This window comes from Strix uralensis, chromosome 1 (assembly GCF_047716275.1).
Source record: "Strix uralensis isolate ZFMK-TIS-50842 chromosome 1, bStrUra1, whole genome shotgun sequence".
Lineage (NCBI taxonomy): Eukaryota > Metazoa > Chordata > Aves > Strigiformes > Strigidae > Strix > Strix uralensis.
Window position 1 is genome coordinate 45,471,633 of NC_133972.1, and position 23,631 is coordinate 45,495,263.

A 23,631-nucleotide genomic window follows, 5' to 3' on the forward strand; every position below is an offset into this window, starting at 1 on the left:
ACTCATTCATCCCAGAGCACATCCTTTATACAAAAATATTGCAATATCTTCTTGTCAGTTTTTAAATAGAGGCTCTTAAAAAGACTGTTCGAGTTCTTGAAATAATTTAATTAAAATTTTCTGCATGGACATGATTATTATGGCATTTCTAATATATTGATCATTGTCGTTTTCACAAGCCTGAAAAAGTGTTCTTGTGCTTTGGAAAATCTAAATCCATGTCACATCTCTGCCTCTGGAGTGAAATCACGCGGACTGTACTGAGCTTAGATCAATAGTCATATACCATATGGGCTTGTGTACAGAGACATTCATGGAAATGAAGACTACCGTGTCTTCCTGGATTTAGCAAAAAAAAAAACCTCTGCTGTGTATGTTTCTTCCAAATGGACTTGAGACAGTTATTTCTCAGTCAAATATTTTCATAATCCAGACACAGATTCTTATTTCAAAACATATAGATGCCAGTTGTGATGTTTGAAAACCAAGACATGCCTGCATGAGAAGTAGGTAAGGGAAATCACCAGAAAGTTTGACTTTTTCTTCACAGAAATTCACTTCAATTCTGTGATAACTCAGAAAGCGGCTGAATGGACCTTTATAAAACATATGAACTAAGTCACTTCTAAGTGGAGACAGCTGGGGTCTATTTAATATCCTGTGTAAAATGGTAGAGGTCAGCTTCCTGGAATAACTTAGGAGTTTTATTTCACGAATATCCTACTGCTGCAGGGACCTGGGGTGACGATGAGGCTCTCGAACTAAAATGTGCTGTAAGGAAAAGCTCCAGGGCCATAGTTCTCGTTATAGCTTTGCATTTGGTGCGGGATGGTAGGAAGCATCTTGTGGCCTGCGGTATCTGTGCATCCTCATAAATGTCTGTTGGGTGGGTGCTTATTAATGCAAGCAACTAGTCTCATTTTTTTTCTTCCAATCCTATATTCTTATGTTTTAAGCATTGGGGTACTAATTGAAAGTCATCGAGAAGTGACACATTGGACAACAGGTGATTCTCAAATGTACCGATGTACCTAATTACATAGGTTATTTTGTAATTTGGGACCTTAGTTCCTAAATCACATAACTTATCTTGAAGTTTTATGATGACTTTTTTTCCCCCTTACAATTAATGCAGCCATATCTTTACTAGATCGTACATTTCCTTAATGTGTTCCCTGTATCTATTCAGCTTAATTACTCTTGACTCCTTGAGTTTGGAATCTTATTTTATTTTCTAACTCCTGCTATTCCATTGTCTATTGGCTATGTGGGTGAAAAAAATATATTTGTCTTTGTAGGCCAGTGCCACTGGTAAGTGTTCACACACACAGAAGTTACATGATATAGCAATTGATATCATTAGTAGTCCAGCGATGCCTCCATTAAAAACCTATGGTGCAATAAGCATGAACATTCATATAAAAATTGTACATAAATAATGATGTCCAGTATGATTACATGTATTTCACAGTGTGAAAATTTATCTTTTCCTTGGCTACATATTTAAATAGAAGATAAGTGGAAGCTGTAAAGAAGAACTAAGAGGGGTAATTGTTTCTGTTAGATGGACAAAAGATGGAAATCGAAAAATAGTAGTGTGTGACTGGAATAGGCAAGCTGACCACAGCCAGAAAAGGCTTTTGTAGACTGAGCTGATGCTGTGAGCCCTATGTGGTGTGTAGCATTGCCTGTTTAGTCAACTGTACAAAGGCTCAAGACTATCAGCTGTGGTATAAGTTTCTATGCTGTTTCTCCAAACAGAAGTAAATAGGATGATTGTAGTGTTTTGGGGATGGATTAGAGAAAATAATGAGGAGCAGCTCCTTCAGCCCTCGATGTCTCTTGACTTACTCTTGAAATAAAGATATTTACATTCATAAAACAATTCATATATGGCTTAGAAACAGTTAGAATAATTTCCATCTCACCCAGTATTTTTCTGAAGTGAGAAAGAGCAGATACCTTAGGGAATGGTGTAAGAGCAGGACAGACCTGAAGTGATAATTCCTGGCAAATTAAGGCTCGACAGTTTTGACACCATCTTGCTCTATGATTTTAAGTAATCTGTGTCCACTTCTTTGTAAGTCCATGCAGCATCTGCAAGCAGATGTGAGCCAGCCCTGCCTCGTTCCCAGGCAGATGCCTACTCACTTTGCTGACGCTTTGAGCCAGCTGAAAGCTGTGTAGCCATGTTAGCCCTGCGGAGCCTCAGCCATGCCACTCTGCTGTCCTCAGGTCTTCCTCAGCTCAGCCTGAGCTGACACTGGATGCCTGGACTCCACAGAGCGTGCTCTCCTTTGCTTGCAGAGCTTGGGTAGATGTACTTTGTTTTAATTTGCCTAGACGTAAAAATGTTTTAGCGCTCCAGGAACCAGACCTTGTTTTGCAAGATTTATTATAGTTTGCTTGTTTCTTTCAGAAATGTGAAAAACCTTGTTGCAAAACAACCAAAATACAGTTTTGTTATGTATTTACATCTGACATACGCTATCATTTACAAAATGCTGAATTTATTTCAAAACTATCCACGCATTAAAATGAAAACCCTCATCTCATGCTGCTAAAAGACGCCCCAAAAGAAATACTTGCCTTTGCCCCAAAGTAATAAAACAGTCGAATAAAATTTATTGCCAGCTCAAAATGCTACTAACACCTCATTTTCATTGCCAAACTCTGCAAATAATCTTTAATTTGTTTTCTTTTACATATGTGTGCAAGAGCTTAAAGGAAATACTTAAAGAGTTGTACAGCCTGTAGAATACTTCACTCCGTGTGCATTAATCTTTAAAAGGCTGGCTCACAGTGCCATGTAAACTGGCTGGAAAAGGAAGAAACGTGTATTAGACATCTACCTGAAGAACTGGAAGATGAAAGCACCTGAAAATCTTACAGAAATAGACATTTTTAGTTTTATTTGCATGTGCGTGTGCTATGAATTAATTTAAAATTTAAAAAAGGACAGCTTAGTAGAAGAAATGACATGTCAGCCAAGGCGTGGATGACTGTGAATGGGAAAAAGAGCAGCCATGAAGTCCACAGTTTTAAAACCTTTTAAGGTGTAATGTCTTAAACTCTGATGAAACATGTAAGGAATTTGCATGCTAATGGAAACGAGGATCCTTTTTATCGAGTGTTTAAGAGCAATTGCCCCCTGGCTAAATTTATTAAGCCAGAAGAATCTTGTAAATTTCTATTGAAGATTTATTAGTCCCATTTGTTTCTGTTCTGTACAACATGAATATTAAACTCAATCCTGCAAGTTTGTCACAGGTGAAACTCCCTTTCAAATTAAAGAAAATTCTGGACCTGAGCCAAAGCCAGTTAAATACATGTACTGACTTCATGAGGGTTAGGTAAAGGCTCTTGTGTGCAGAGCTTTTTAGGATTGATCCTGGTCGGTGGGGGTTTGAGTGAATAGAGCAGAGGCATTTTCAGCGTCTTTTTTTTTTTTTTTCTTTCATCCACTCTCTCATTTTGTTTTAAGTTCCTCATGAGAAGAAATATGTTTAAATATCTTCAGAAGTCAATTGAACTTAATCTGGAATCCCATCAAGTAAAATTGCTCAGTTATAGTCCTCGTGGGAACGAGTGATCTCTCCTAAATTCGGTTAAATTCAAGCATCTTGTCTAAATTAGTCATCTAGGTGTCTTCCATAGCAAGCAGGGAGAGACACTACCCCCACCCCCCGCAAAGTGATTCAACCAACCTATTTCTTTCCCTTGAATATATGAAGGCTACATGGCCTGTTCACACTAACCACCAAACCCTTGAGCAGCTCCGTTACATGAGTTATATCTCTTCCATGGAAGCTGAGAGGAGAGCTCAGCACTCCACCAGCTCTTCTAGCTGTTGTGTAGATGGATGGCATTTGAGCTGTCTGATAATGGGTAGCCAGACAGCTACGTTCAATGGAGTTGTTAGTTTTCTTGCAAGCCTTAAATCTGCCTTCTGTATAAGCTGAATTTGTTAACTTAACTTTGTATTCCCTTAGTTTTAATGCTTTAGTTTTAGAATAAATATCCCCTCACTGTTTTTTTCTCTTATAAAGGTATATATTACTCTCTGCCACTCAATTTTTCTTTTACACTTATGAAGAGGAGTGCAATGTTTAGGTGCGTAAATCTGACTGCCTCCCAAAACCTGGCCAAATCCTGTCTGTATTTCTTACCCATGTGAGCAATTGCCCTTGTCTTTTGACTTTTGGAAATCACCTGAGTGCTATTTACTTTTGGGCAGATGTGATGTGATTTGTAGCATATTAAGTGTGGCAACAGGACACGGTACAGTGTCACAGGGAGGTTGGTTGAGTTCACTGTCCTCCCTTCCAGGTTTTGCTGAACTGAATGGAGGAATTCCCTTTGTCTGAAGTTAATGGTGCCCCTGGCATCATGGTACATGGGCTTCTTGGGAATATATCTGGCAGCGAAGTGTATAAGAAGTGGTCAAAAAGCACTGTGAACTGCGTCTTTATTTTTATGTCTTTTAACCTCATGCAGGACAAGCATGTGTGGAAATCAACACACAAAATGTAGGACACCTTTTGAATTTTCACTTGGTCTATTGGTGAATGCGGCAACTGCATTCACTACCCAACCACTGTGCTTGTTTTCAGGAAATTTTGAGCAGTTTTAGTTAATCCATAAGCAGATTCTTTCATCTGATTTAGACATTTTTTAAAAGTTTAATTTTTATTTTTATACCACATTTTTATGCAGCTTAAATATGTGGTGTTAAATTGCTGTTTCCAGTTGTAAGATACTAAGAGCTGTTCATATCAGTTGCTGTTTTTCTAGTCCCCCAGGGAAAGCAATGGTTCACAGTTTTGTTCATTTCAGAATTTAAAGAAAACCAAATATTGTGATGAACTCTTTGGAATAAATCATGAACACCATTTTCAGAGATGTATGGCTATATTCAAGAATTAACTTGAGTCCTGAAGGTAATTAAAAAGTTAGGAAGAGGAGGCTGTGGTATAGATAAGGACACTGAGATGCAAAAGGGGAGCTCACATGCAGGGCCCCAAGTTGTAGAGTTCTCACTGCATTGGTAAGAGAAGCCAGACCACGAATCACAAACATCAACTATTGTAGTAGATACGGGCCTAAATGGCATACAGGGATTTATGTTGCTCTGTCCAGGTAATGAATAGCTGAGTATAAGGAAGAGAAAAATTACTGGTTTTGGCTTTTTGTCTTTCATTCCATGTGCACAAAAATCTCTTTTTTTTTTTTTCTTCTCTGCTTTCATTTCTGAAAGATACCAGGCATATAAGGGAGTCAGAGCTTTAGATGATGTATACTTCCTTAGAAGTCACTTAGGTTATTTGCATGCTGGAAGTTAAGCGCAGTGTAAGTTCTTTGGTAGTTCAGGGCTAGTGGACTTGCAAGATCAAGATCTTTGATATGTTTTTTCTGCACACTACTACCCTAACTCAAAAATTGCATTTCTGTACTGACAGATCTCAAACCATTTCATAAAATACTGCCCAAAACTTGTGTTATGTCAACTGACCGTGCTGTCATAGCAATAAACAAACAGACTCTGTAAGAAGTTTGCACCTGATTTCCCAGAGTAGTGCTTGTCTCGTTCTCTTACCAAGGATTTTCTTTGCTATAATGTCATCTAGAGAGCCAAGAATGTTGTATTTAAGAAATGATACATAATAATAAACCCAAATATAAACAAATGGGCATGACAGTGAACTGTGCAAGTTTTACTTCTATGTACACTAATTGCTTTCTGTTTAATACATGAGTACACAGCATGTTACACTAAAAAGCCTGCAGATTTCCTTAATAATTCCTTGAATACATTAGAACAACATAATTCAAAGGAGTAAAAAGAAATAATTTGGTTTTCAAATTAACAGCTGTCTTTACCAACATATACACTATTCATCTACTTTGTGCGTATTGGTATTGTCAACTTTAGCCAATTTAGCCTTTTATTTTTCTTTAAGTTTTTTTCTTCTATTTTCCTGCTCTTTTCCTTTTGCAGTGGAGTTCATAGTCTTGTTGAACCATGGAAGTTTTCCCCTTCTAAAAGTCAGGTCTTGATTCTTCTTTGAGAAACACAGACCATTTGGTCTCATCTCTACCTGTGAAACGTTGTAGAAATGTATTTTCTTACAAGACTTTAATGTGTCGGTATCTTACAAATCACTACAACAATACCTTTTCTGAGGGTCTTAATCAAAACTGTTGTTAATGCCAGTAAAAGAACCACAGTAAGACATTTTGCACCTAGTGCTCTCTCTCCCCTCCTCATCACCATCACCATACCAGCTTTAGGCTCCTTTCAGCTGCTACCATTACTGACCCTTCTTCCTAGCAACATGATCAGGGCTCAGGTGTATTTGCACCATTTAGCAAGCCCCCTTACCTTACTTGTTCAATGGCTCTGAGGAATAGATTTGCCCTTCAGAAGTACTATCAGTCAGGCTGTGGTTGCTTATATTCCTGAGGGCTTAGCGTACACTGGAAGGTTCATTCAGATTCAAACAGAACCTGAGTTTTGTGTACAGCCGCCATCTCCCAATAGAATCGTGGCTGTAGAGTGACATGGAGGTCATTCAGGAACAGCAGTCCCTGAATTGATGGTAAGCATCAAAACAGTAAGCCTCTTCTGTTGCCTTCTGCAGTACCTGCTTTTTTTTTTTAGGTTTCCTCATGTATCTCTAAAAAGTGAGAGCTTTCAGTCAAATTTGCATTGGAATTACTTGCCACTTAAAAAATGCTGAATTAAGTACCTGAGGAACTGCTGTGATACTGCAAGGATTTAAAAAACTATATGAGATGTTACAGAGTATCAAACAGGACATTCGATTTTTTGCTGTGAATACTTTTTAAATGGAGTGGAGGGTTATTATTTCCTCTGTTATTTTTGGTATATTGGCATCACCATTAAGTCTCAAGTGTAGATAGATTAGATTATTAAGATGCTAAAGAATGAATGATAATTTATACTATTGTAAAATCTTCTGAAGATGAGTTGTTGGTTTTATTTAAATCTAGGAAAGAGATGATCATCTTAGATCCTGTAGGTTTGGCAGAAGCATGAATTCAAAACGTAAACTGAAATGTGAAGTCTGTAACAATCAGTTTGGCTGTGAGCTACACATGAATAAAGACTGGATTTTGTTGTATCCCATCTTGCACCAGATAGATACAGCTGGGAGTCCAGAATAACTTCTGTGCTCCTTCCATTTGAATTAAACAAAATAAATATTCAGACTTAAGTTTTATTTACATGTTGAGCAATTTAGGGAATGTAAAAAGGAATGCAGCTTTCCCTGAGGAAGGTATTCTGCAGAAAATCTAAAACAATAAAAGATGCACATGCACTACCAATGAATTGGAGCATCTTTAATTTGTACTCTGAACTGGAAGCTTATGGAAGCTTACTGGAAGCTCTCAGGACTGTTAACGTCAGTGTATGTGACTCTGAAAGGCCATGTACATTTGCTTGCTCGAGGATCACATGAGAGCACTATGAATAGGTCAGGCAGCTATTGCTGATCCTAAACAATCTGTCAGCGACTGTCTTCGTAACAGGCCACATTATTTTTCTGATTTGGGGGTGACTTGGCCTGTCCCTCACAGAGAGAATCTGACAGTCTGCTTGGTACGGCAGCGCACAGGACTAAGCGTAGGCACCAGCAGGCTGATATTTTCCCTTGGTGATGGCAGTTGCTCAGTGTGTGGCCAGTTTGGATTTAAAATCAATTGCAATGATATGAAGCTGTTAATGGACTGGTGAGGAGTTAAGTATTTCAAAAATTGGTGAGCTGTAGGACGACTCCTGAAAGTGAAGTTCTGCAAGGCAGGATATTGTTTGAATTACTGAGCCTTACCAGATCCATTTCTGGTCCTTGCCTAATAAAAATAATCTCCCTTCTCAAAGAAGGTGAACAAGAAATGGCAGTGTGAGGGCTAAAAAAGACAGCATAGTGCTATGAACAAAGAGAGATGCAGAGAATGTCCTGTCAGGCATATTTTTCCTTGAAGTAAAACTCTTTTAACAACTGCATCTTTTAGTGACTTGGGTGGCACAGTGAGTAAATGTACTTGGCCTTTTCAATTTTTGGGCACAAATCTTGGCTTCTGTTGAAAATAAAAATTAGTTTTGGTGGTTTCATCAGAGCAGACATTTGTCTGCATCACAAAACCATTCAGTCTGGCACCAGGGCTCGTCGTTGCTTGAGTGGGGCCCAGCACAGGAGAGCAGGGGTGTTGCAGGTCAGGGCTGCAGTCGGTACTGAGCGTTGAAAGCTTGCCCAGTCAGCCCACACTATCGGACTTTAGCCAGTACTATTTACTTCACTTTCAAGAGCATCTATTTCTCTCTGTCACTTTCTCTGTCTCACTTCCTCACACACACTTAAAGAACAAAAACCTCTTTTATACAGCTAAGCATTTTAAATAATTTTTCCAAGTCAGAAAGGGAGAGAGACTGGAAAAAATTACAGCACAAAGCTCAGCTTGCAGATGAACGATTGCCTTGTCATCCTAATATCCCCCTTCCTTCCCTTAAACCTCACTGGTGAGTGGGCTATAAGCAAGAATATTGGCTGGGCTCTGCTGGAGTAGGTCTCCAGGATAGGACTTTCTGCTGCCTTGCTTTCATCATGCAATTTCTTCTTCCCGGTAGCTCTTTCTGCTCTGTGCACAGCAGATAATGAACAAGTGGCTGCAAAGTTGAAAACATCTATCTGCATAACATCTGCCTGTCCTAGATAAATTCATTTATTTTATCTGATGTTATGTTCTGCCCTTTTCTGCTATTTGCCTGAAAGAGTTTTCTTCTGAAGACAAGAGATCCTGCTACTCTTTCCTGGAAGGGTAGCGAAGCAGGAAAAATGTTCACAAACTCCAAGAACCAAGTAGAAATGTAGAGAATAAAGATTTGAGATGTAAAGTTGCCATGAGCAGTGTAGAGATTCCCAAGCTTATTTTAATGAATGACTCTGGACATCTGAGTGCTGCAGGATGGAGCTCACAGTGGACTGGTTTACCATGCTGCAGGTAGCACTGTACTGTCACGCTGTACGTTTTCAGTACAGAGGTGGGTCAGTTGAGCATGGTCTAAGTGTCTCTGCATTATGTTGCAGTCTGCCATGGAGAAGTGAGGCACATTGGTGCAGCTGCAACTGGAGTGACAAGCACATTGGGAAGCTCCTGAAGAACCCATACACTTTTGAAAATGGAACTTAGGTCTTGCATTACTATATGGCTTTACAAATGTTATCCCAGAAAAAATGCGCTTAAAATATGAGATACTTTGAATTTAGTGGCCTGTTCATCTTCATGTGCTCTTTCCTCATCTAAAAGTACTTCACTAAAGTTCCTTCGAGTGAGAAAAATCTATTTCTGAAATAGCAGCTTTCAGAGGCATGGAGGAGCAGGTGACTGCTGATTAAGATGAGACAAAGCAACATGTCCTGAACAAAGGGTAAGAGCTCTGTCATACGTTTCAGAGTGTGAAGCTCTATTTCCTGTTTTGCTACGTGGGGCATGGTTCTCGTAAAGCACATGTTCCACTCCCCTTGCCCAGCTATTGTCTTCTTCATCTGAAATATGACCCCTTTGTTACAATATATTGGGTATATCTGATTCCAAGTAGAGACTGGTTTCTGTTAGTAGAGTCTTTTTCCTCTTCAAAAGAAGGAAAGGAGAAGGTAGCTAATATTAAAAGTATGGAGGAAGCTGTTGTTTTCAAGGAGTACATAATTTAAGCAGTTGGGGTGAATGAAGGTCGTGCTGCTGAGTGGCTTCCAGAGAACAGAAGAGTCTAAGGCTGCTGCTGAAATTTGGACTCAAACGATGCCTGACTGTCATTCTTCAATGCTTTTGGGTATGAGAGGCTGAAATTTTCTGTCCCTTGAAAATTATGGACTCACAGGATTAATCTGAGTCAAAAGCAGTGAAAGCAGAAGCTCTTCAGGTTTCCCCTCACATATTTGTCAATAAACCTCAATCATGACCTGTAATAGTCTTGGTATCCCAATCTTGTGGTGTTTGTGTAAATACTGTCAATCATACATAAATTCTGTGCTGGTTTTCAGCCATGTGGATAAATACCTTTTGGAGTTAGGTTGAGACCACCAAACTCATTCCATCTGAGTCTTTGTCCAGACTTATGAAACCTTAAAACTGTTGCATATTACTATGCCACTACTTATCACACCACTGTCTTCTTAAGCATTTCTCCTTCTCATAAATCAATGGCTCCAGTTCTCTTTCTCTGTCGTGCATAAGCTAGGAAGTAACTTCCTAGGAAGACACTGTTCCCAAGAAAATTAAAGTAAATCCATGTTATTGAAAAACTTTAGAGGGCAAGGACTGTGTTTTTGTTCAGTGCTGTGAATGACTAGCAAAGTAAAGGGATATGTGTTCATGTTGGATTAGTCCTACTGCAATAAAAATAACAATAAGCCTTTGGATGCTTTGGCCGCAAGTATCCAATTCTTTGATCTTCCCTTTGACTGTGATCTGTCTAATTTTCCAGATGTACTTACTTATCTGTTTGACAATAGCCAAGAGAACCTACAGTTTTTCTGGTCATACAGTCAGATCTGGTTTTTGGTACTTCTTGCAGATGGCTTGGTCTGATGGGTTTGATCTCCATTGCTGTTATCTCAGTTTGCTCAGGAAAGAAATGTTTATTCCACTTAAAATGGGTTACTTTATAACAATTCTCAGAGCATGTCAAAAGCAAGTCCAGTAACATTTAAGGACTTTCTAGAAGCAGTTACTAAATTAATACCAGTCAGTATATGCAATAGTTTTCAAAGGAATTGACGTTAACTGTGTCTTTTCTTATAAAAACATTAAGCATTCAGACTGTGTATTGTAAAATGAAGGTGAACTGAGGTTGCATTTGTCAGATGACATGTTATAAGAAGCTATGGAGACTTCAAGGCACATCATCTAGTTTTCTGTGTTCAGAAAAAACAAAGTATTTTTGTAGGAAGACAGCTATTCTGCTAGGTTATAGTAAGATCCACTAGGCACTAGACACATAAAATAAAACAGAGACATGGATTTGTGGCTGATAAGCTTTTTTTACTTTAGTACAATTAATTTGAAAAAATGTCTGCATTAAAACACAGGTACTCCCTAAGTGTCTGTTCAACAATCTTCCAGTTCAGATCAACGCATCAGGCGGTGTATGACTCCCAGCCAAACATCTTGTTACATACTTGCAGGATTTCCCATAGCGGATCTTACTTTTCTTTTGTAAGTACAATAGAAGGGCAGGGCTTGTGTTTACAAAGTATTCGGTATGGAAATCCTGTATTAATGTAGGTGCATTTACTTCACTTAGGACAGTGTCCACATAGTAACTCTTTAAATAAAAGGCCTTTTGCTGTTGCCTGTTCCAGAGAGCAATCACATGCAAAACTAACCCGTCATGTACAGAAAATCATGAGGAAATGGCTTGAGAGATGTGCACTGTACACTGCAGAGTTGTTCCTGCTAAAGAAGACAATTTTATGGAAGATTTTCTCACAGTGGATGTAAAAGAATATCATTTATAAAAAGTAGTTTTATCCCCATGGAAACTACTAAATAAAGAGGCTATGTCTTTCTCAATCTATTTGGGGTATGATTAGCATGGGCAATGACAGATATTGTCTTTTTGTAATATAGCGGATTCATATGAGGTGTGCTTTAAATTATTATCTCTCTAAGGCAGCAGCTGTATTTTCTGTGAGTAAACACAATGTGCTTCCACCCAGCCTGGTGCAGGATCTGGAGTTTTTATTATTAACAGTAAAGCATTTAGAGTTTCACATAAAAGATGTTTAAAAAGGAAAGATAATTTTATTACTCAGTGATAATATTATTACTCAGTAATAGGTGACTAGAATTTCACTCCTCTGAGTTCCTTATTTTGCTGTGCCAGAAAATGCCAGAATAAAATAAGCCACATACAGAAGAATTAAACAGAGAATCAGCATTTCCCTCCACAGTGAGTTGGAAATTACATGTTGCTTCTATATTCTATACAGTGAAACCTATTTTCCTTTTTTTCTTGAATTATAATTCTGCTATAGTTGAAAAGATAATTTTGCCAGTGTATTAAATACCTGGCAGAAAAGGTGTTTTAGAACATTTTTAGGTAAATGTAGGTCAACACAAAGGAATCATACAGTTGGAAATATTTTCCAGTGTTTATGTTCAGATGTTCAGACCTGTCTGGCTCCTCTCTATTTGCATGTGTTGGGGTTATAGGCAGTCTGGCTACATTCCACATTGATTTATATAAATATATTGCAGATTATTAACCTCCAGCCAAACACCAGCAAATTTCACTTTTCAGGAAGGTTTGTGACTTTTCACAAAACTGATTTACTGTGTACAGGACATCTGTCTTCCATGTACACCCCATTAAGGGAATCATAAAGAGTACAGTATTTGTCTTTATGAGCGATGTGCTGAGACATTTACTGTTACAGTCACTATGTTACCATAATAATTTAATTAATATTTGTTCATATGATGATTACAGATTAAGTACAGATTAGTCTTCTAGTAGAGTTAGGGTGACAGTCTCTCCATATTCTGTAACTCCGGTTCCCAAATTATTAGTCGCTGAAAAGCTTCTTTGAGCTAAAAGGAATGTGCATGCATCCATTTTCAAAACATGCTGGCTAATAAACAATTTTCAAGTGTCTGATAAAAGATTATTTAGGAAATGCTGTTAAAGTGGGACCACAGCCTTAACTGTTAAATCTATATCATCTCAAGTGAAACATATTGCTCTCTTAAACATGGATTACAGTCTTCACAGATAGTTGTGCAAATTCTCATCTTCCCTTCTCTTGTGAAATTTAAGGTAAGAAGTAAAAACTTGGTACAAAGCGTTTTCCTAGTCTGTCAGATGTCCTCTTTGAAAAGCAGTGATCCCCAAGGCTTTGTGTGTGATCTGTTGTCTACAGATCCTGCATATAAAGCCTTTAGTCCTACGACAAAGAACAAAAATATTACTTGATAACATTATCAGAAATCCTGCACTTTGCACAAAGTAAGGAAAGCAGTTATTTTAAGAGGGTGAAAGATACATGTGGTAAAACAACATAACTGCTGTGATGTTGACCAAAATAAGCAACAGTATCAACACTACTTTGGTCTGTTATCGATGATAGGTTCTTCAGTTTAACTGTATAGACGTTTTCTCAATAACTGTATTCATATATTTTTTAAATCTAGTGTCACCTAATAACAGTAGCAATTGATTTTCTGCCTCGCTGCAGAGAGGAAGGCAATCTGATCTGTACAATTTAAAACTAAATGAATAACCACATTAGTAAAGTATGTGAGCAGGGAACAAGCATCCTTCCATCTGTAAGATGATTTCCTATTGTGATTTTGTAGAAGTGGGACTTGAGGAAGGATAGTGAAAGTCACTGGTATGAGTATAGGTGTGAAGCATAGAAGGATGGGCAGATGTTTGTGAAACAGGTAAAACAGTGGTTAAAGCTGTTAAGGTAGATTAAGTGGAGAAGATGAGAGAAATCCTAGTTAGAAAGAGAAAACAATAGGAAATAGAATAATCAGATAGGAATGTGACATTATAAAGAGCTTTGCAAATTAGTTTTAACTTGACATTGTGCAACAAGGTGAAATGATAAAGGTATTATCATTTATGTAAAAGAATGACAGAAAGTGATGGGAGAAGAAAGCTTTCTTAGTAGGGGCATCTTGTGCACAAAGCTTTTTTTCCAGGCTGTATCCTGACTCTGAAGGTATTCCTTGCGTCCAGGAACTTGCAAGAGTAATCAGCAAAAAAAATCTGTTTCTGCCAGAGGAGATTTAATTATAAAGCTGTGTAATGCTGAACATGGGAATTATGTGGGAAGAAACTGAAGATGCATGCAAACACCCTGTATATTTTTTGTCAAAAATGTTTCTCTCAATTTTTTTTTTCAATCACTGTAAGTGCTGCAGAATAGAATTTGGATAAATATCAAGTCATTTTCAGTATTAACTCTAGTCCTTCTGTCCAAAAAATATTTGCTTTTCATGTAATTATTTTACTTTAAACAGCTGATGAATTCTTAATACTTAATCCTATTTCAGAATACATGCATGAAAGAGAGAGATGATATTATTGATGTATCAGTAGTTATCTGATGAATCAAGAGCTCAAAGATTGCTCTACCTTTGGAAAGCTCTTTTTTCCATTTTATATCCTGTAGGAAGTTTAAATAGACATGTATGAGCTGCAAGGTATGTATGTCTGTACTGGTTCCTGTATACTTACCTCCTCTATTTTTTTTTCCTCCTCTCAGATTGTTTGATGTGTGCACCGTGTCACGAACAGACAGAGAGACCAAGTTAACATTAGTGTTTGAACACGTGGATCAAGACTTGACTACTTACTTGGATAAAGTTCCAGAGCCTGGAGTGCCTACTGAAACTATAAAGGTATCTAAGAAGAAAGATTTTGAATATTATTTCAGAAAATATTAGATAGGAAGGGCAAAGAGATAAATCATAAAGACAAACTGCATTTTGCTTCCATAGGATTTTGTTATATCAAAATTGAGTAATGCCCAGCTTGGGAAATGAATTGCAGCACAAAGATCTGTATTCACTAACAGATGTAATCTCTTTGTGGAAACGTTGCACATGGGTTTTTTTTTTTCTCTTTTAGATTTATAAATCCCCTGAATCTACTGTTTTACCAAATGTAGCATTCCAAATCATTAAGAATAACCTTTGCTTGCAGCTGTAGGCAGATGATTCTATTATTGTTTAGTCCAAGACTGCTTGAACCTTCCCTAGAAGGTGTCTAGTAGAGTGATGGATTTTGTTAGAATGGATAAAATAAATCCTGTGCTCCTCTCCTGTTCCCTGTTGCCTTTTGTTTCCCCAAGACACTCCTTTCATTTCATGTCCCTCTTGCCAGAAAGTTTTCTATATGTTCCAAGAGCTGAAATGTTCACTGTGGACCTTTGATGAGCTCTGCAGAGGATGGGCTCAAGGAAAGGGATAGCCATGACCAGTTTTTGTAGAAGGTGGGAAGACTCTCTGTAACTAGAAGAATGATCATGAAGTTTTCCCATCATGTTATCTCATATTCTGCATCTGTAAGGGAGGACCTCTTCCCAGGATAGAACGTGCTTGCATTATTAGTATTAAAATATGTATACCAACTCCTCTCCTGGGAATTTCACAGCAAAGTGCTACATTGAGGATCATAGCTTGAAATGTTTGACTAAACGTTTATGCCTGGGAAGAGAAGCAGAGGGATTGATGTTCCTGTATTTTGACTGTGTCTGTTTAACATTTCTTTTGATTTTTCTTTTTTCATGAGGAGAAATAATTTATGCTTTCAGAGATGGATTATCTTGCATTTGTATAAGTACTTTCTAAAAGTATGTTGTGTCATCTCGGTCTGGCAAAAGTCCTGAGGGAGGAAAAGAAAACAGGAAACCTATCTGAAATTTAATTGGTTTAATATTTTTTTTGTTAATAGATTCAAACTTCAGAGTTGTTTGATCTTTCATTATAAAATTAGACATAAAATTGATAAAGATCTTTTCATTTGTATCAAAGTCACACATGTATAACATCAGTCGGTTCCAGCAACCATGTTTTCAAGCAATCTTAGTGGATTTTTTTTTTTTTTAAATGGTTACAGCTTTGATTCAGTCCAAGAAGATGACTGGAATGAACCTCTTACATTTGAAGGAATCTTTTATGATAATGCTTTTAGTGTTCTACTTCCTCCTAGGGCTCTGAAGCTACCTAAAGGAACTGTATTTCAATGTGACTAAAGTTGTGAAAATAACATACAAGGTGACTGACACACTATCTAAATATATTGAAATGGATGGGAACTAAATGACCAAGCCTCTGAAATCTCAGTTTGAAATATCTTTTGAGCTATGTTTCATTTAAAGCAAATAGAATAGGTGAGCATTGAACTAAAACATTTGTGATTTTCTAAAAGCCTGTTCTAAATTTGCAGTAGTAGACTGTAATACATATGTGTGAACATACACTTCATGGAGGTTATATACTGGTGAAGGAAATTGTTGGGTTTACTTTTGAAAAGCACTGTTCTGCATATGTGGTTTACTAGTTCAACCCAGTTGATATATCTGATAATTTGGCACAATAAAAGAGAAAAATTCAGCCACACAGAAACAAGGAGGAGCAATTCTGGTCTTTTATGTACAGTGCAAGTCCCACTGAAGCCAGTGAGATTAGTGAGTATAAAATTCAGCTTGTGGTATGTATAGCTCCTTTTAAATGGGTGAGGAAGAATGTAAAATTGCTGTTTACTTGGTTGTCGCTGTTGATTTCAACGTTTGACAGTAGCTGATATGTTATTTCTTGAATTCTGTTTGGCACGGGAAAAAAGAGAGATTCAGTTAATTTAAGTTGCACCCTGTTGCTTCACTATTTATGTGAAAATACCCAGTTTATGGAGGTACTTTTGCTGATAGTCAGGGCTGATTACATGAGGAAGGGTCTCAAGGCTTATTCCTAATGTGTTTTGATACCTTTACTATGATACAGTCTTTATGGATATTCCTGGTAGAAACTCAAGCAAGACATAGTTCTCCTGGCTGCAGGGAAATACTGCCATTTTGCAGCAACTGAGCATTTAACCCGGAGTACATACATCGTTAAATGACTAACCTGACTTTTTATAGTTTGGCTTTTGAGGTTAATATGGATTTATACTTCATTTATTTTCCAGAATTGCAGACAATTTGTGTAGAGTATTTCCCATCACCACTAGCACAGTACAAAACAACTGCCAGTATTGTAAGACCATCTGTTAAAGTTCTGCATGTGTCAGCAACACAGAGGTGCCAAATGAGCCAAGTTAAGCTCTGGATAGCTTGAAGTTGAAGGATCTAATATACCTCTTTGGCACTATGGTGTAAACTCAACAGTTGTTAGTGGAACTTGAATGACATAAAATTACTATGAGAGAAGTATCAGCACCAAAAGATCTTTTCTGTGTGAATTAACTACCGCCATTATGTACGATTTGGGGGAGGGAAACTCAGCTTTTGCTGGTTTGGGGCATGCTGGGGTTTTTAGTTACCAACTGTCAAGGAGTATAAGTGACACTGGTACAATTTTAAGGATTTCCTTTATGTTTAGCAGATAGTAGATGGACTGTAGCAGTTCAGAAAAACTAACCTATCGATCATTTAAACACAACTAAAGCTTTTGTCTTAATGCTGCTCAGCAATGCCTTTCTAATGTCTAAAGTCCTGCAGCAGGAGTCACCCCAGAAGCTATTTTAGGAACATGCACACAGGTGCCCATAAAATGATAGAAGAGAAGCACTTTCCCTTTGAGGCATTGCCTGGTAGTGGAAATACTTACCCAGAATGTAGGGCAGACGTGCTCACTTCCCCGCCCTGTCGCCAGGAGCATGAATGCTGTAGTCCATTTCTGTGGCTATAGCTCTGGCTACTGAGTTCTAGGTTATTCTGGACAGAGGTATTTTAAATCTTTTCTGCTGAAGCAATTCCAGTATTTTTTAATGGATTATACTTAGGGCTAGAGGGGTGGAGAACATGATTCCAAATACTTGTGAACATGGCATTCACCTTTGAAAGAGAACTATGTTCAAGCTCTTAATCTAATTAATATGTCTTTGTAACTACTGGATAATAGTCCTGCTCACCCTTGCTGGCATCCTCTGTCAGATCTGATTAATATATGTTCCATATGGGATGAATTAGAATCAGCAATGACAACATGTTCCTTCTTTCCTCTCTACCCATCATCTCCTCCCATCTTTTCTTCCTGGGATACTCTTTAACTTTAGGGCAGTTTATGTGGAAATGGAAGGTATGAGTTCAGTTTCCTTAGGACACAGCTGTTAGTCATGTACAGGTCTTTGGTAATGTTAATGGCATTAGCAGTTGAGCCTTCAAGAGACTTGGCTCATTAGGAACTTTTGTTAGTTGACATAAGGGTAGTGGAAATGGGAATGACACGTCTCTGCCACAGAAAGATTTTTTTTAAAAAAAAGTAGTTAGCAGGCCACTAAAGTATTTTGATGTGTTAGTCTTTGGGACTGAAGATACTTTAAGCTGGGTGGTTACATTTTGATGTGATGCTTGTGAGGCTGGCATGGTTTTTCTGATCCTAAAGGATTTGGATATGTATGCAGTTGTTATAACACTAATTACATTTTTAATATGTAAATCATGTGCATGCAAACAAGTTGATGTTTATTGATTTAAGCTATTTCAATTTATATAACAATATTTAGCTTTAAATTAATTATATGCATGTGATCGTTTGGTATATAGAGCTGTAAATTAAGTGGTTTAGGAATGGCTCTCTGGAGTTCCCCCCTGTCATCTTGTTCTGATGGGCCAAGGAGTCTGTAAGAATGAGAGGGGATAGCAAACTGTTATTGAGGTTCTTTCATTTTAGTTATGAACAAAGCTAACTTTGCGAGATAATGTCATTATAAGTAAACTTGTGGCTTTTTGCAATAGTTTTCTTACAGCTGATCAGAGCATAGGCTACCCAAGCTACATGTGCTAACTGGGCTGTGCCTGTTTCAATCTGACAGTCAACAGAGGAGGGAACAGAACAAAGGTCTCTGCTATAGCAGATGCATATGTTATCTATCATGGGATGTTAGAACTGCTGGGAATGTCCTTCTACCCAAGTCTGTGATCTGTGAATCTTCATGGTATTCCCCCCAGCCTGGAACAGGGCAGCCACATCACAGAGAGAACGGGGTTTAAGCTATATCCTTTTCTGTGGTGTTTCCTGATTCCTCACCCAGGTGAATGGCTTCTGTGAATGTTATTCTGTTTCTCCTTTGCACAGGAAGCCTAGATCTCCATCTGATTCAGGGATCCATATTTTGCTATTTAGATGCCTAAAATTTAGGAAGTACAGCAGTGAACCTAATTTCCTTTTGTGGATTTATCTGGTAGTAGCTCATAAATTGAATTTTAAAATACCCCCAGTCCTAGAATAAATGTTACTGTTGCATCTCTGTGCATTTCCTGTAACTTACATTACCTGCTATCAAACCAGGCAGACCAGTCACATCTTTGCAAGACTCTTAGAAAATTAATATGAAGATGTTGCTTCTCAGAAAGCAAACCAGTGTTCAGTGTTGTGAGGTGAGTCATCAGCCATCTGCCACGGTTGTACCTACTCAGTCGATCATGTATAAGAGGTGGAGCAGATGTCACACAATCATGCAATTCAGAAAACAACACAAGATTTTCCAGGAAAACAGATTCACCAGTACTGAGAGTCTTCAGAGTGTGGCCATATTTAACAACATCAAAGTTAAAAGTCACTAAAAAAAGAGCCTGCTCAAATTAATAAGAAAGATACTAAGAGAAGAGACATTACTAACATTTTCCTGTCAGTACTTTTGTGGTAAAGAAAGAAGCAAAGCCTATTGAGGAATTTAGAGTTCACAAATAATGAACCAGATCCCCAACTAATACTAAGAGGTGTAAATCCATTAGCTTGGGTGAAATGATGCCCATTTACAGCTGCTAAGGATCTCATTCTTTGTGGAGGATTTTGCAGTGAGTTTTGTTCTGAATCAGTATTACGAATTAAACAAGAGTTGCCACTATAAATCATAGAATCATAGAATATCAGGTTGGAAGGGATCTCAAGGATCATATGGTCCAACCTCTCCTGGCAAAAATAAATTAAAAACAAAAGGACTGATATATTATCGTGGGATAAATCTTTTATTTTTTTCTCTGTTATCCTATTACCAGGGGTTGGACGGCTGCATGGAAAGGTAGCAGGAGAGAGAGCAAGTGCCCTGCACACGTGGCATCCCTGAAGGAACTAAACCTTAAAAAGAGGATATTTTCCAAAGGGTGGTGGTTCCCTCTGTTGCAGGTGTTGTCATTTCTTTCCCATACTGTGCTGCATGTAGACATACAGCCACAGCTCCTTTCGTGCAGTGGTGCAGGTAGTAATGTACGGTCTAACTAAGGGGCTTGGAGGAGTCATGATTTGAATGAAGGGACTGCTGAGCACAGGATGCTACAAAATATAATGTTGTATCTGTACAGTTACTTCTTTATCTTGGACCTTTTTATAGTCAGTGTACAGCCACTGATTTTAATTATGGAGGCATTAAATACCTCCAAATCACGACCATTTCCAAATTCAAATGCAAACATTTTCAAACTGATGATAATGCATAGCAGTTTTTTTGCAGTGCTGTACCCAGGACTGCCCAGACCTCCATTGTTTGCAAACTGAGAGCTCATAAAAATGTGAGGCACTCCAATAATTTTAAATCACTCTGTCCTGGCTAGAGTGATTTAAAATCATTGGAGCGCTTCACATTTTTTCAGTTGTTCCAGTTTGGAAAGCGGTCAGGCAACACTGTAGCATAATGCATGAAAGCAACCTGCCTGAAATAATAATTTTATTATTTCAAAACAATGACACTGAATTAGAAATGTCACTGTGAAAAGATGTCTATCAAGTACTTTCTAAATAGACATTTCAACCTACTTTTCTTTTATGGCCCAAACTCTCAAGGCAGCAGTACAGTCCCGTAGGGCCCTAAGGGACATATCCTTTTTGAAGTCAGAAGGAAGCTATTGTTTTCAATAGATGGAGGGCCAGAAATCATCTTTATTCAGAAAGTCAAAGGGAATTAAGAAACTGAAGAGATTCTGAATTGTGGGCAGGGATGGAGATTGAGCCGTTGGTAGAACAGAATTTATGATCAAGTCATTGCAATATTGTAGTATTAGAAACACTGGAAGTGAAATGTTGCTCTCACCTCATTTCATTTCTGTTAATTCTGCAGAGCTGGACATTGATGTGATGCAAAAAAAAAGCTTATGGATCCTACTGCTCTGGATTCCCTTGAGACACTCTCGGATTATTAGTGACACTGCGTTTTTGCTATTGGAACATCAGTGTGGTAGCAATTGCTATGTGAAATGTTTTGATGACACTGAAAGAAAGAATGGGAGCACATGGTAGGAATAATGCTCAAGGAGGTATAGTGGGGCTAGACTGTCAGGCAGCATGTGAGAGACAGTGCCGTACTGTTCCTCAGCAAGCCAGTGGCAGTTCCTCGGAGTGGGGAGTATTTTTGAGATGCTTTCCTTTGTCTCATGGTGGTGGTATATAGTCGCAAGTTGCTCTGCGAGTAAATCCTGCCTCAGTGTTCAGCAGAAGTGTCACTCATGTTTTCAGAGTCTTTCTCTTCATCAAAGATGAGATGCCACAGTTGAAGCAATTAAGATAAAGCTGTTGCATCTTATGGTGCATGTAAAGCAGTAGCAGAACAATAGACTGAAATGTTTGGGTTTACCATGTTCTAAGTTTTGCTTACAAGCCATGTGTTACTTTTGACAAGTTATTTGAAGGTTGGACTGCAGCAGATGTGAGATAAAGAGGAGATGTTCAAAGAGCTATTCTTGATTTTCATGGGGGCAGATAGGAATCACTTTCTTAGTAGTAGTTTCTGCACTGGAAGGAAATCAGGCTCCTATGCCTCTGCACACCCACAAAACTATACTTCACCCCGAAACAAGCACACAGAAATGGGGAAGAGGAGACAGAATGACAGAAATCTGGGAAACCTGGCCAACATATTTTTTCTTGTTGAACTCCAGATTCTAAGGCTTGAACTCAGCTGATCTGGGATAACATTGCAGCATGATACCTTTCAGCCAACCCAAGTTATTGCAGCTCAGATTCTCTGTACTAGAGTATTCACAAAGTGTCCATATATATTCACAGCAAATATACAGCTGCAGTGTAAAATAATTCGGAAGTTGGCCACAGACAACTCATAGCTAATAGAAGATAATATAGTAATCAAACAAGTTACTTTTTTATAAAACTGTTTTCTCTGTTCCACCCCAACAGAAATGTAATACTCTTGCACTAGCTGAATGCCCTGCTTTTGTGCCAGTGAATAGGCAGGTTATTGTATCCCACAGCAAAAATTAATTTGAAGCATGTTACTTTAGTGGCACACTGTTTTATTCAAAATATGTTGTGTTTGTTTCTTTTCCTCTGTAACAGATGTATTTAGCTTATGCCAGAGAATAAAGTCACATACAAATGGATAGGGACAGAATTTTTTTAATTGCATGTTTTCATATGCAGAACTTAAAATTAGCTTTAAGAATTTTTAAATTACTTATATATATTTAGGCACAAAACCACACATACATATGTAGATATAATTATTGTAAAAGTCCTTTAATATATTTGCAGAAAAAATGTTATTTGAGTGAGTGGGAGAAAGGGAAAGGGAAACTTGATGATCGTCACTCTACTGTCTATGAAATTCATGATCTCAAAATAGCTGAGGGCCAGAAGAGGCCAGAACTGGCAACTCAGATGTTTAGAGAAGAGTCAAAAGTACAAAAATACGGAAGGGGTAGCACCAGTTCTCCTTCTGTGCCTAGGGAGTGGTTTGTTGTATATGTATACACGTGAAGGCATACTACACATACACACATATATATATATATATACACGTGTCCATCCCATAGCCTTATGTTTTAGCTCATCATCAGATACAGTTGAGTTGGAATGAGGGCTGTTACAGTCATAGCAAAGGAATAAAATGGGGCCCAGCCGAGGCTGCACCTCTCCCTCCCACTCAGTGTGTCAGATCAGAAACACACAGAGAGCCCACGTCCCACCCACCCCTGCAGATACCAGAGCAGACACAGTTCCTGCGGGCTTCTTGTCCTCTGGCCATCAGGCAGAGAAGCATTAGCCAGTGGCATCAGCCAGCTACACTCAGCTACTGAAGCAACCAAAGCCAAAACCTCTAACACTCAGAGAGCTTCCAGTGATTTCAACTCAATGTTCTCTTCCTGTACTAATTCTATTTTTTCCAGCCCTTTCTTCCTTCGATCCTTCCCTTTCACCTTCATTTTTTCAGCCCACTTTCACTTTGTATTTACACTGTGTAGCACTCTTCTGTTCTTTCCCTCCCTCAGAACTTTTCTCTCCATCCTTTTCTTTCCATTTTGCTTATCCCCTCCTAACTGACTCTACTCCCATAAAAAACTAATATCATGGAACTGTCACACTGTTTCTCCACCTGGGGTCTGTCTTGTCCATTTTATTTGTGAGCTTTTAATGGAAGAGGCTGTGTGAAAACCCTTGACTGTATAGTGACCACCATAATAGGTCCTCCTTTTTGGCTGGCCTTTACACAATACCTTGTTAAACATGAGTCATGGTAATCAGATCCTACAACAGCATTATTTGTCTAAAATAGTGCTTCTCCTCTGCTCTGCTGTTTCCCCACCACAGCCACTTCACACATTTACACAACTGCTTCCTTTATATATCAGTGCTCTGTAATCAGCGTATGGTTCATGTTACAGGTTTCTCAGGTTTCAAAGTGAAATAAAATGAGCTTTCTTCCATTTTGAGAATATCCTTCTTTTTAAGAAGTCCAAACAAAGACACACATTATTAGTAACTTCGTAAGCAGCTGCCAGAAGACAGAAAATTTAGAATGGAAACACAAGTGAAATAAGAGAAATACTGTTTGTTGTTCGCTCTTGGTGCAATAGCAAGGGAAAATATTTAGAAATTAAAACTATTAATTTATTTGTAGTTTTAATAAAGCAGATGTGGTTTTGTAGT

General features: G+C 38.2%; 1 protein-coding gene across 1 annotated transcript in view; it reads left to right on the top strand.

The window, feature by feature from the left end:
- The window catches only part of CDK6 (cyclin dependent kinase 6), a 141,540-nt gene that overhangs the window by 19,263 nt on the left and 98,646 nt on the right, over positions 1 to 23,631 (top strand). The window contains exon 3 of the mRNA XM_074864510.1: positions 14,298 to 14,433. Coding sequence (XP_074720611.1) covers positions 14,298 to 14,433 — 136 coding nt within the window. The remainder of the gene's footprint in view (positions 1 to 14,297; positions 14,434 to 23,631) is intronic.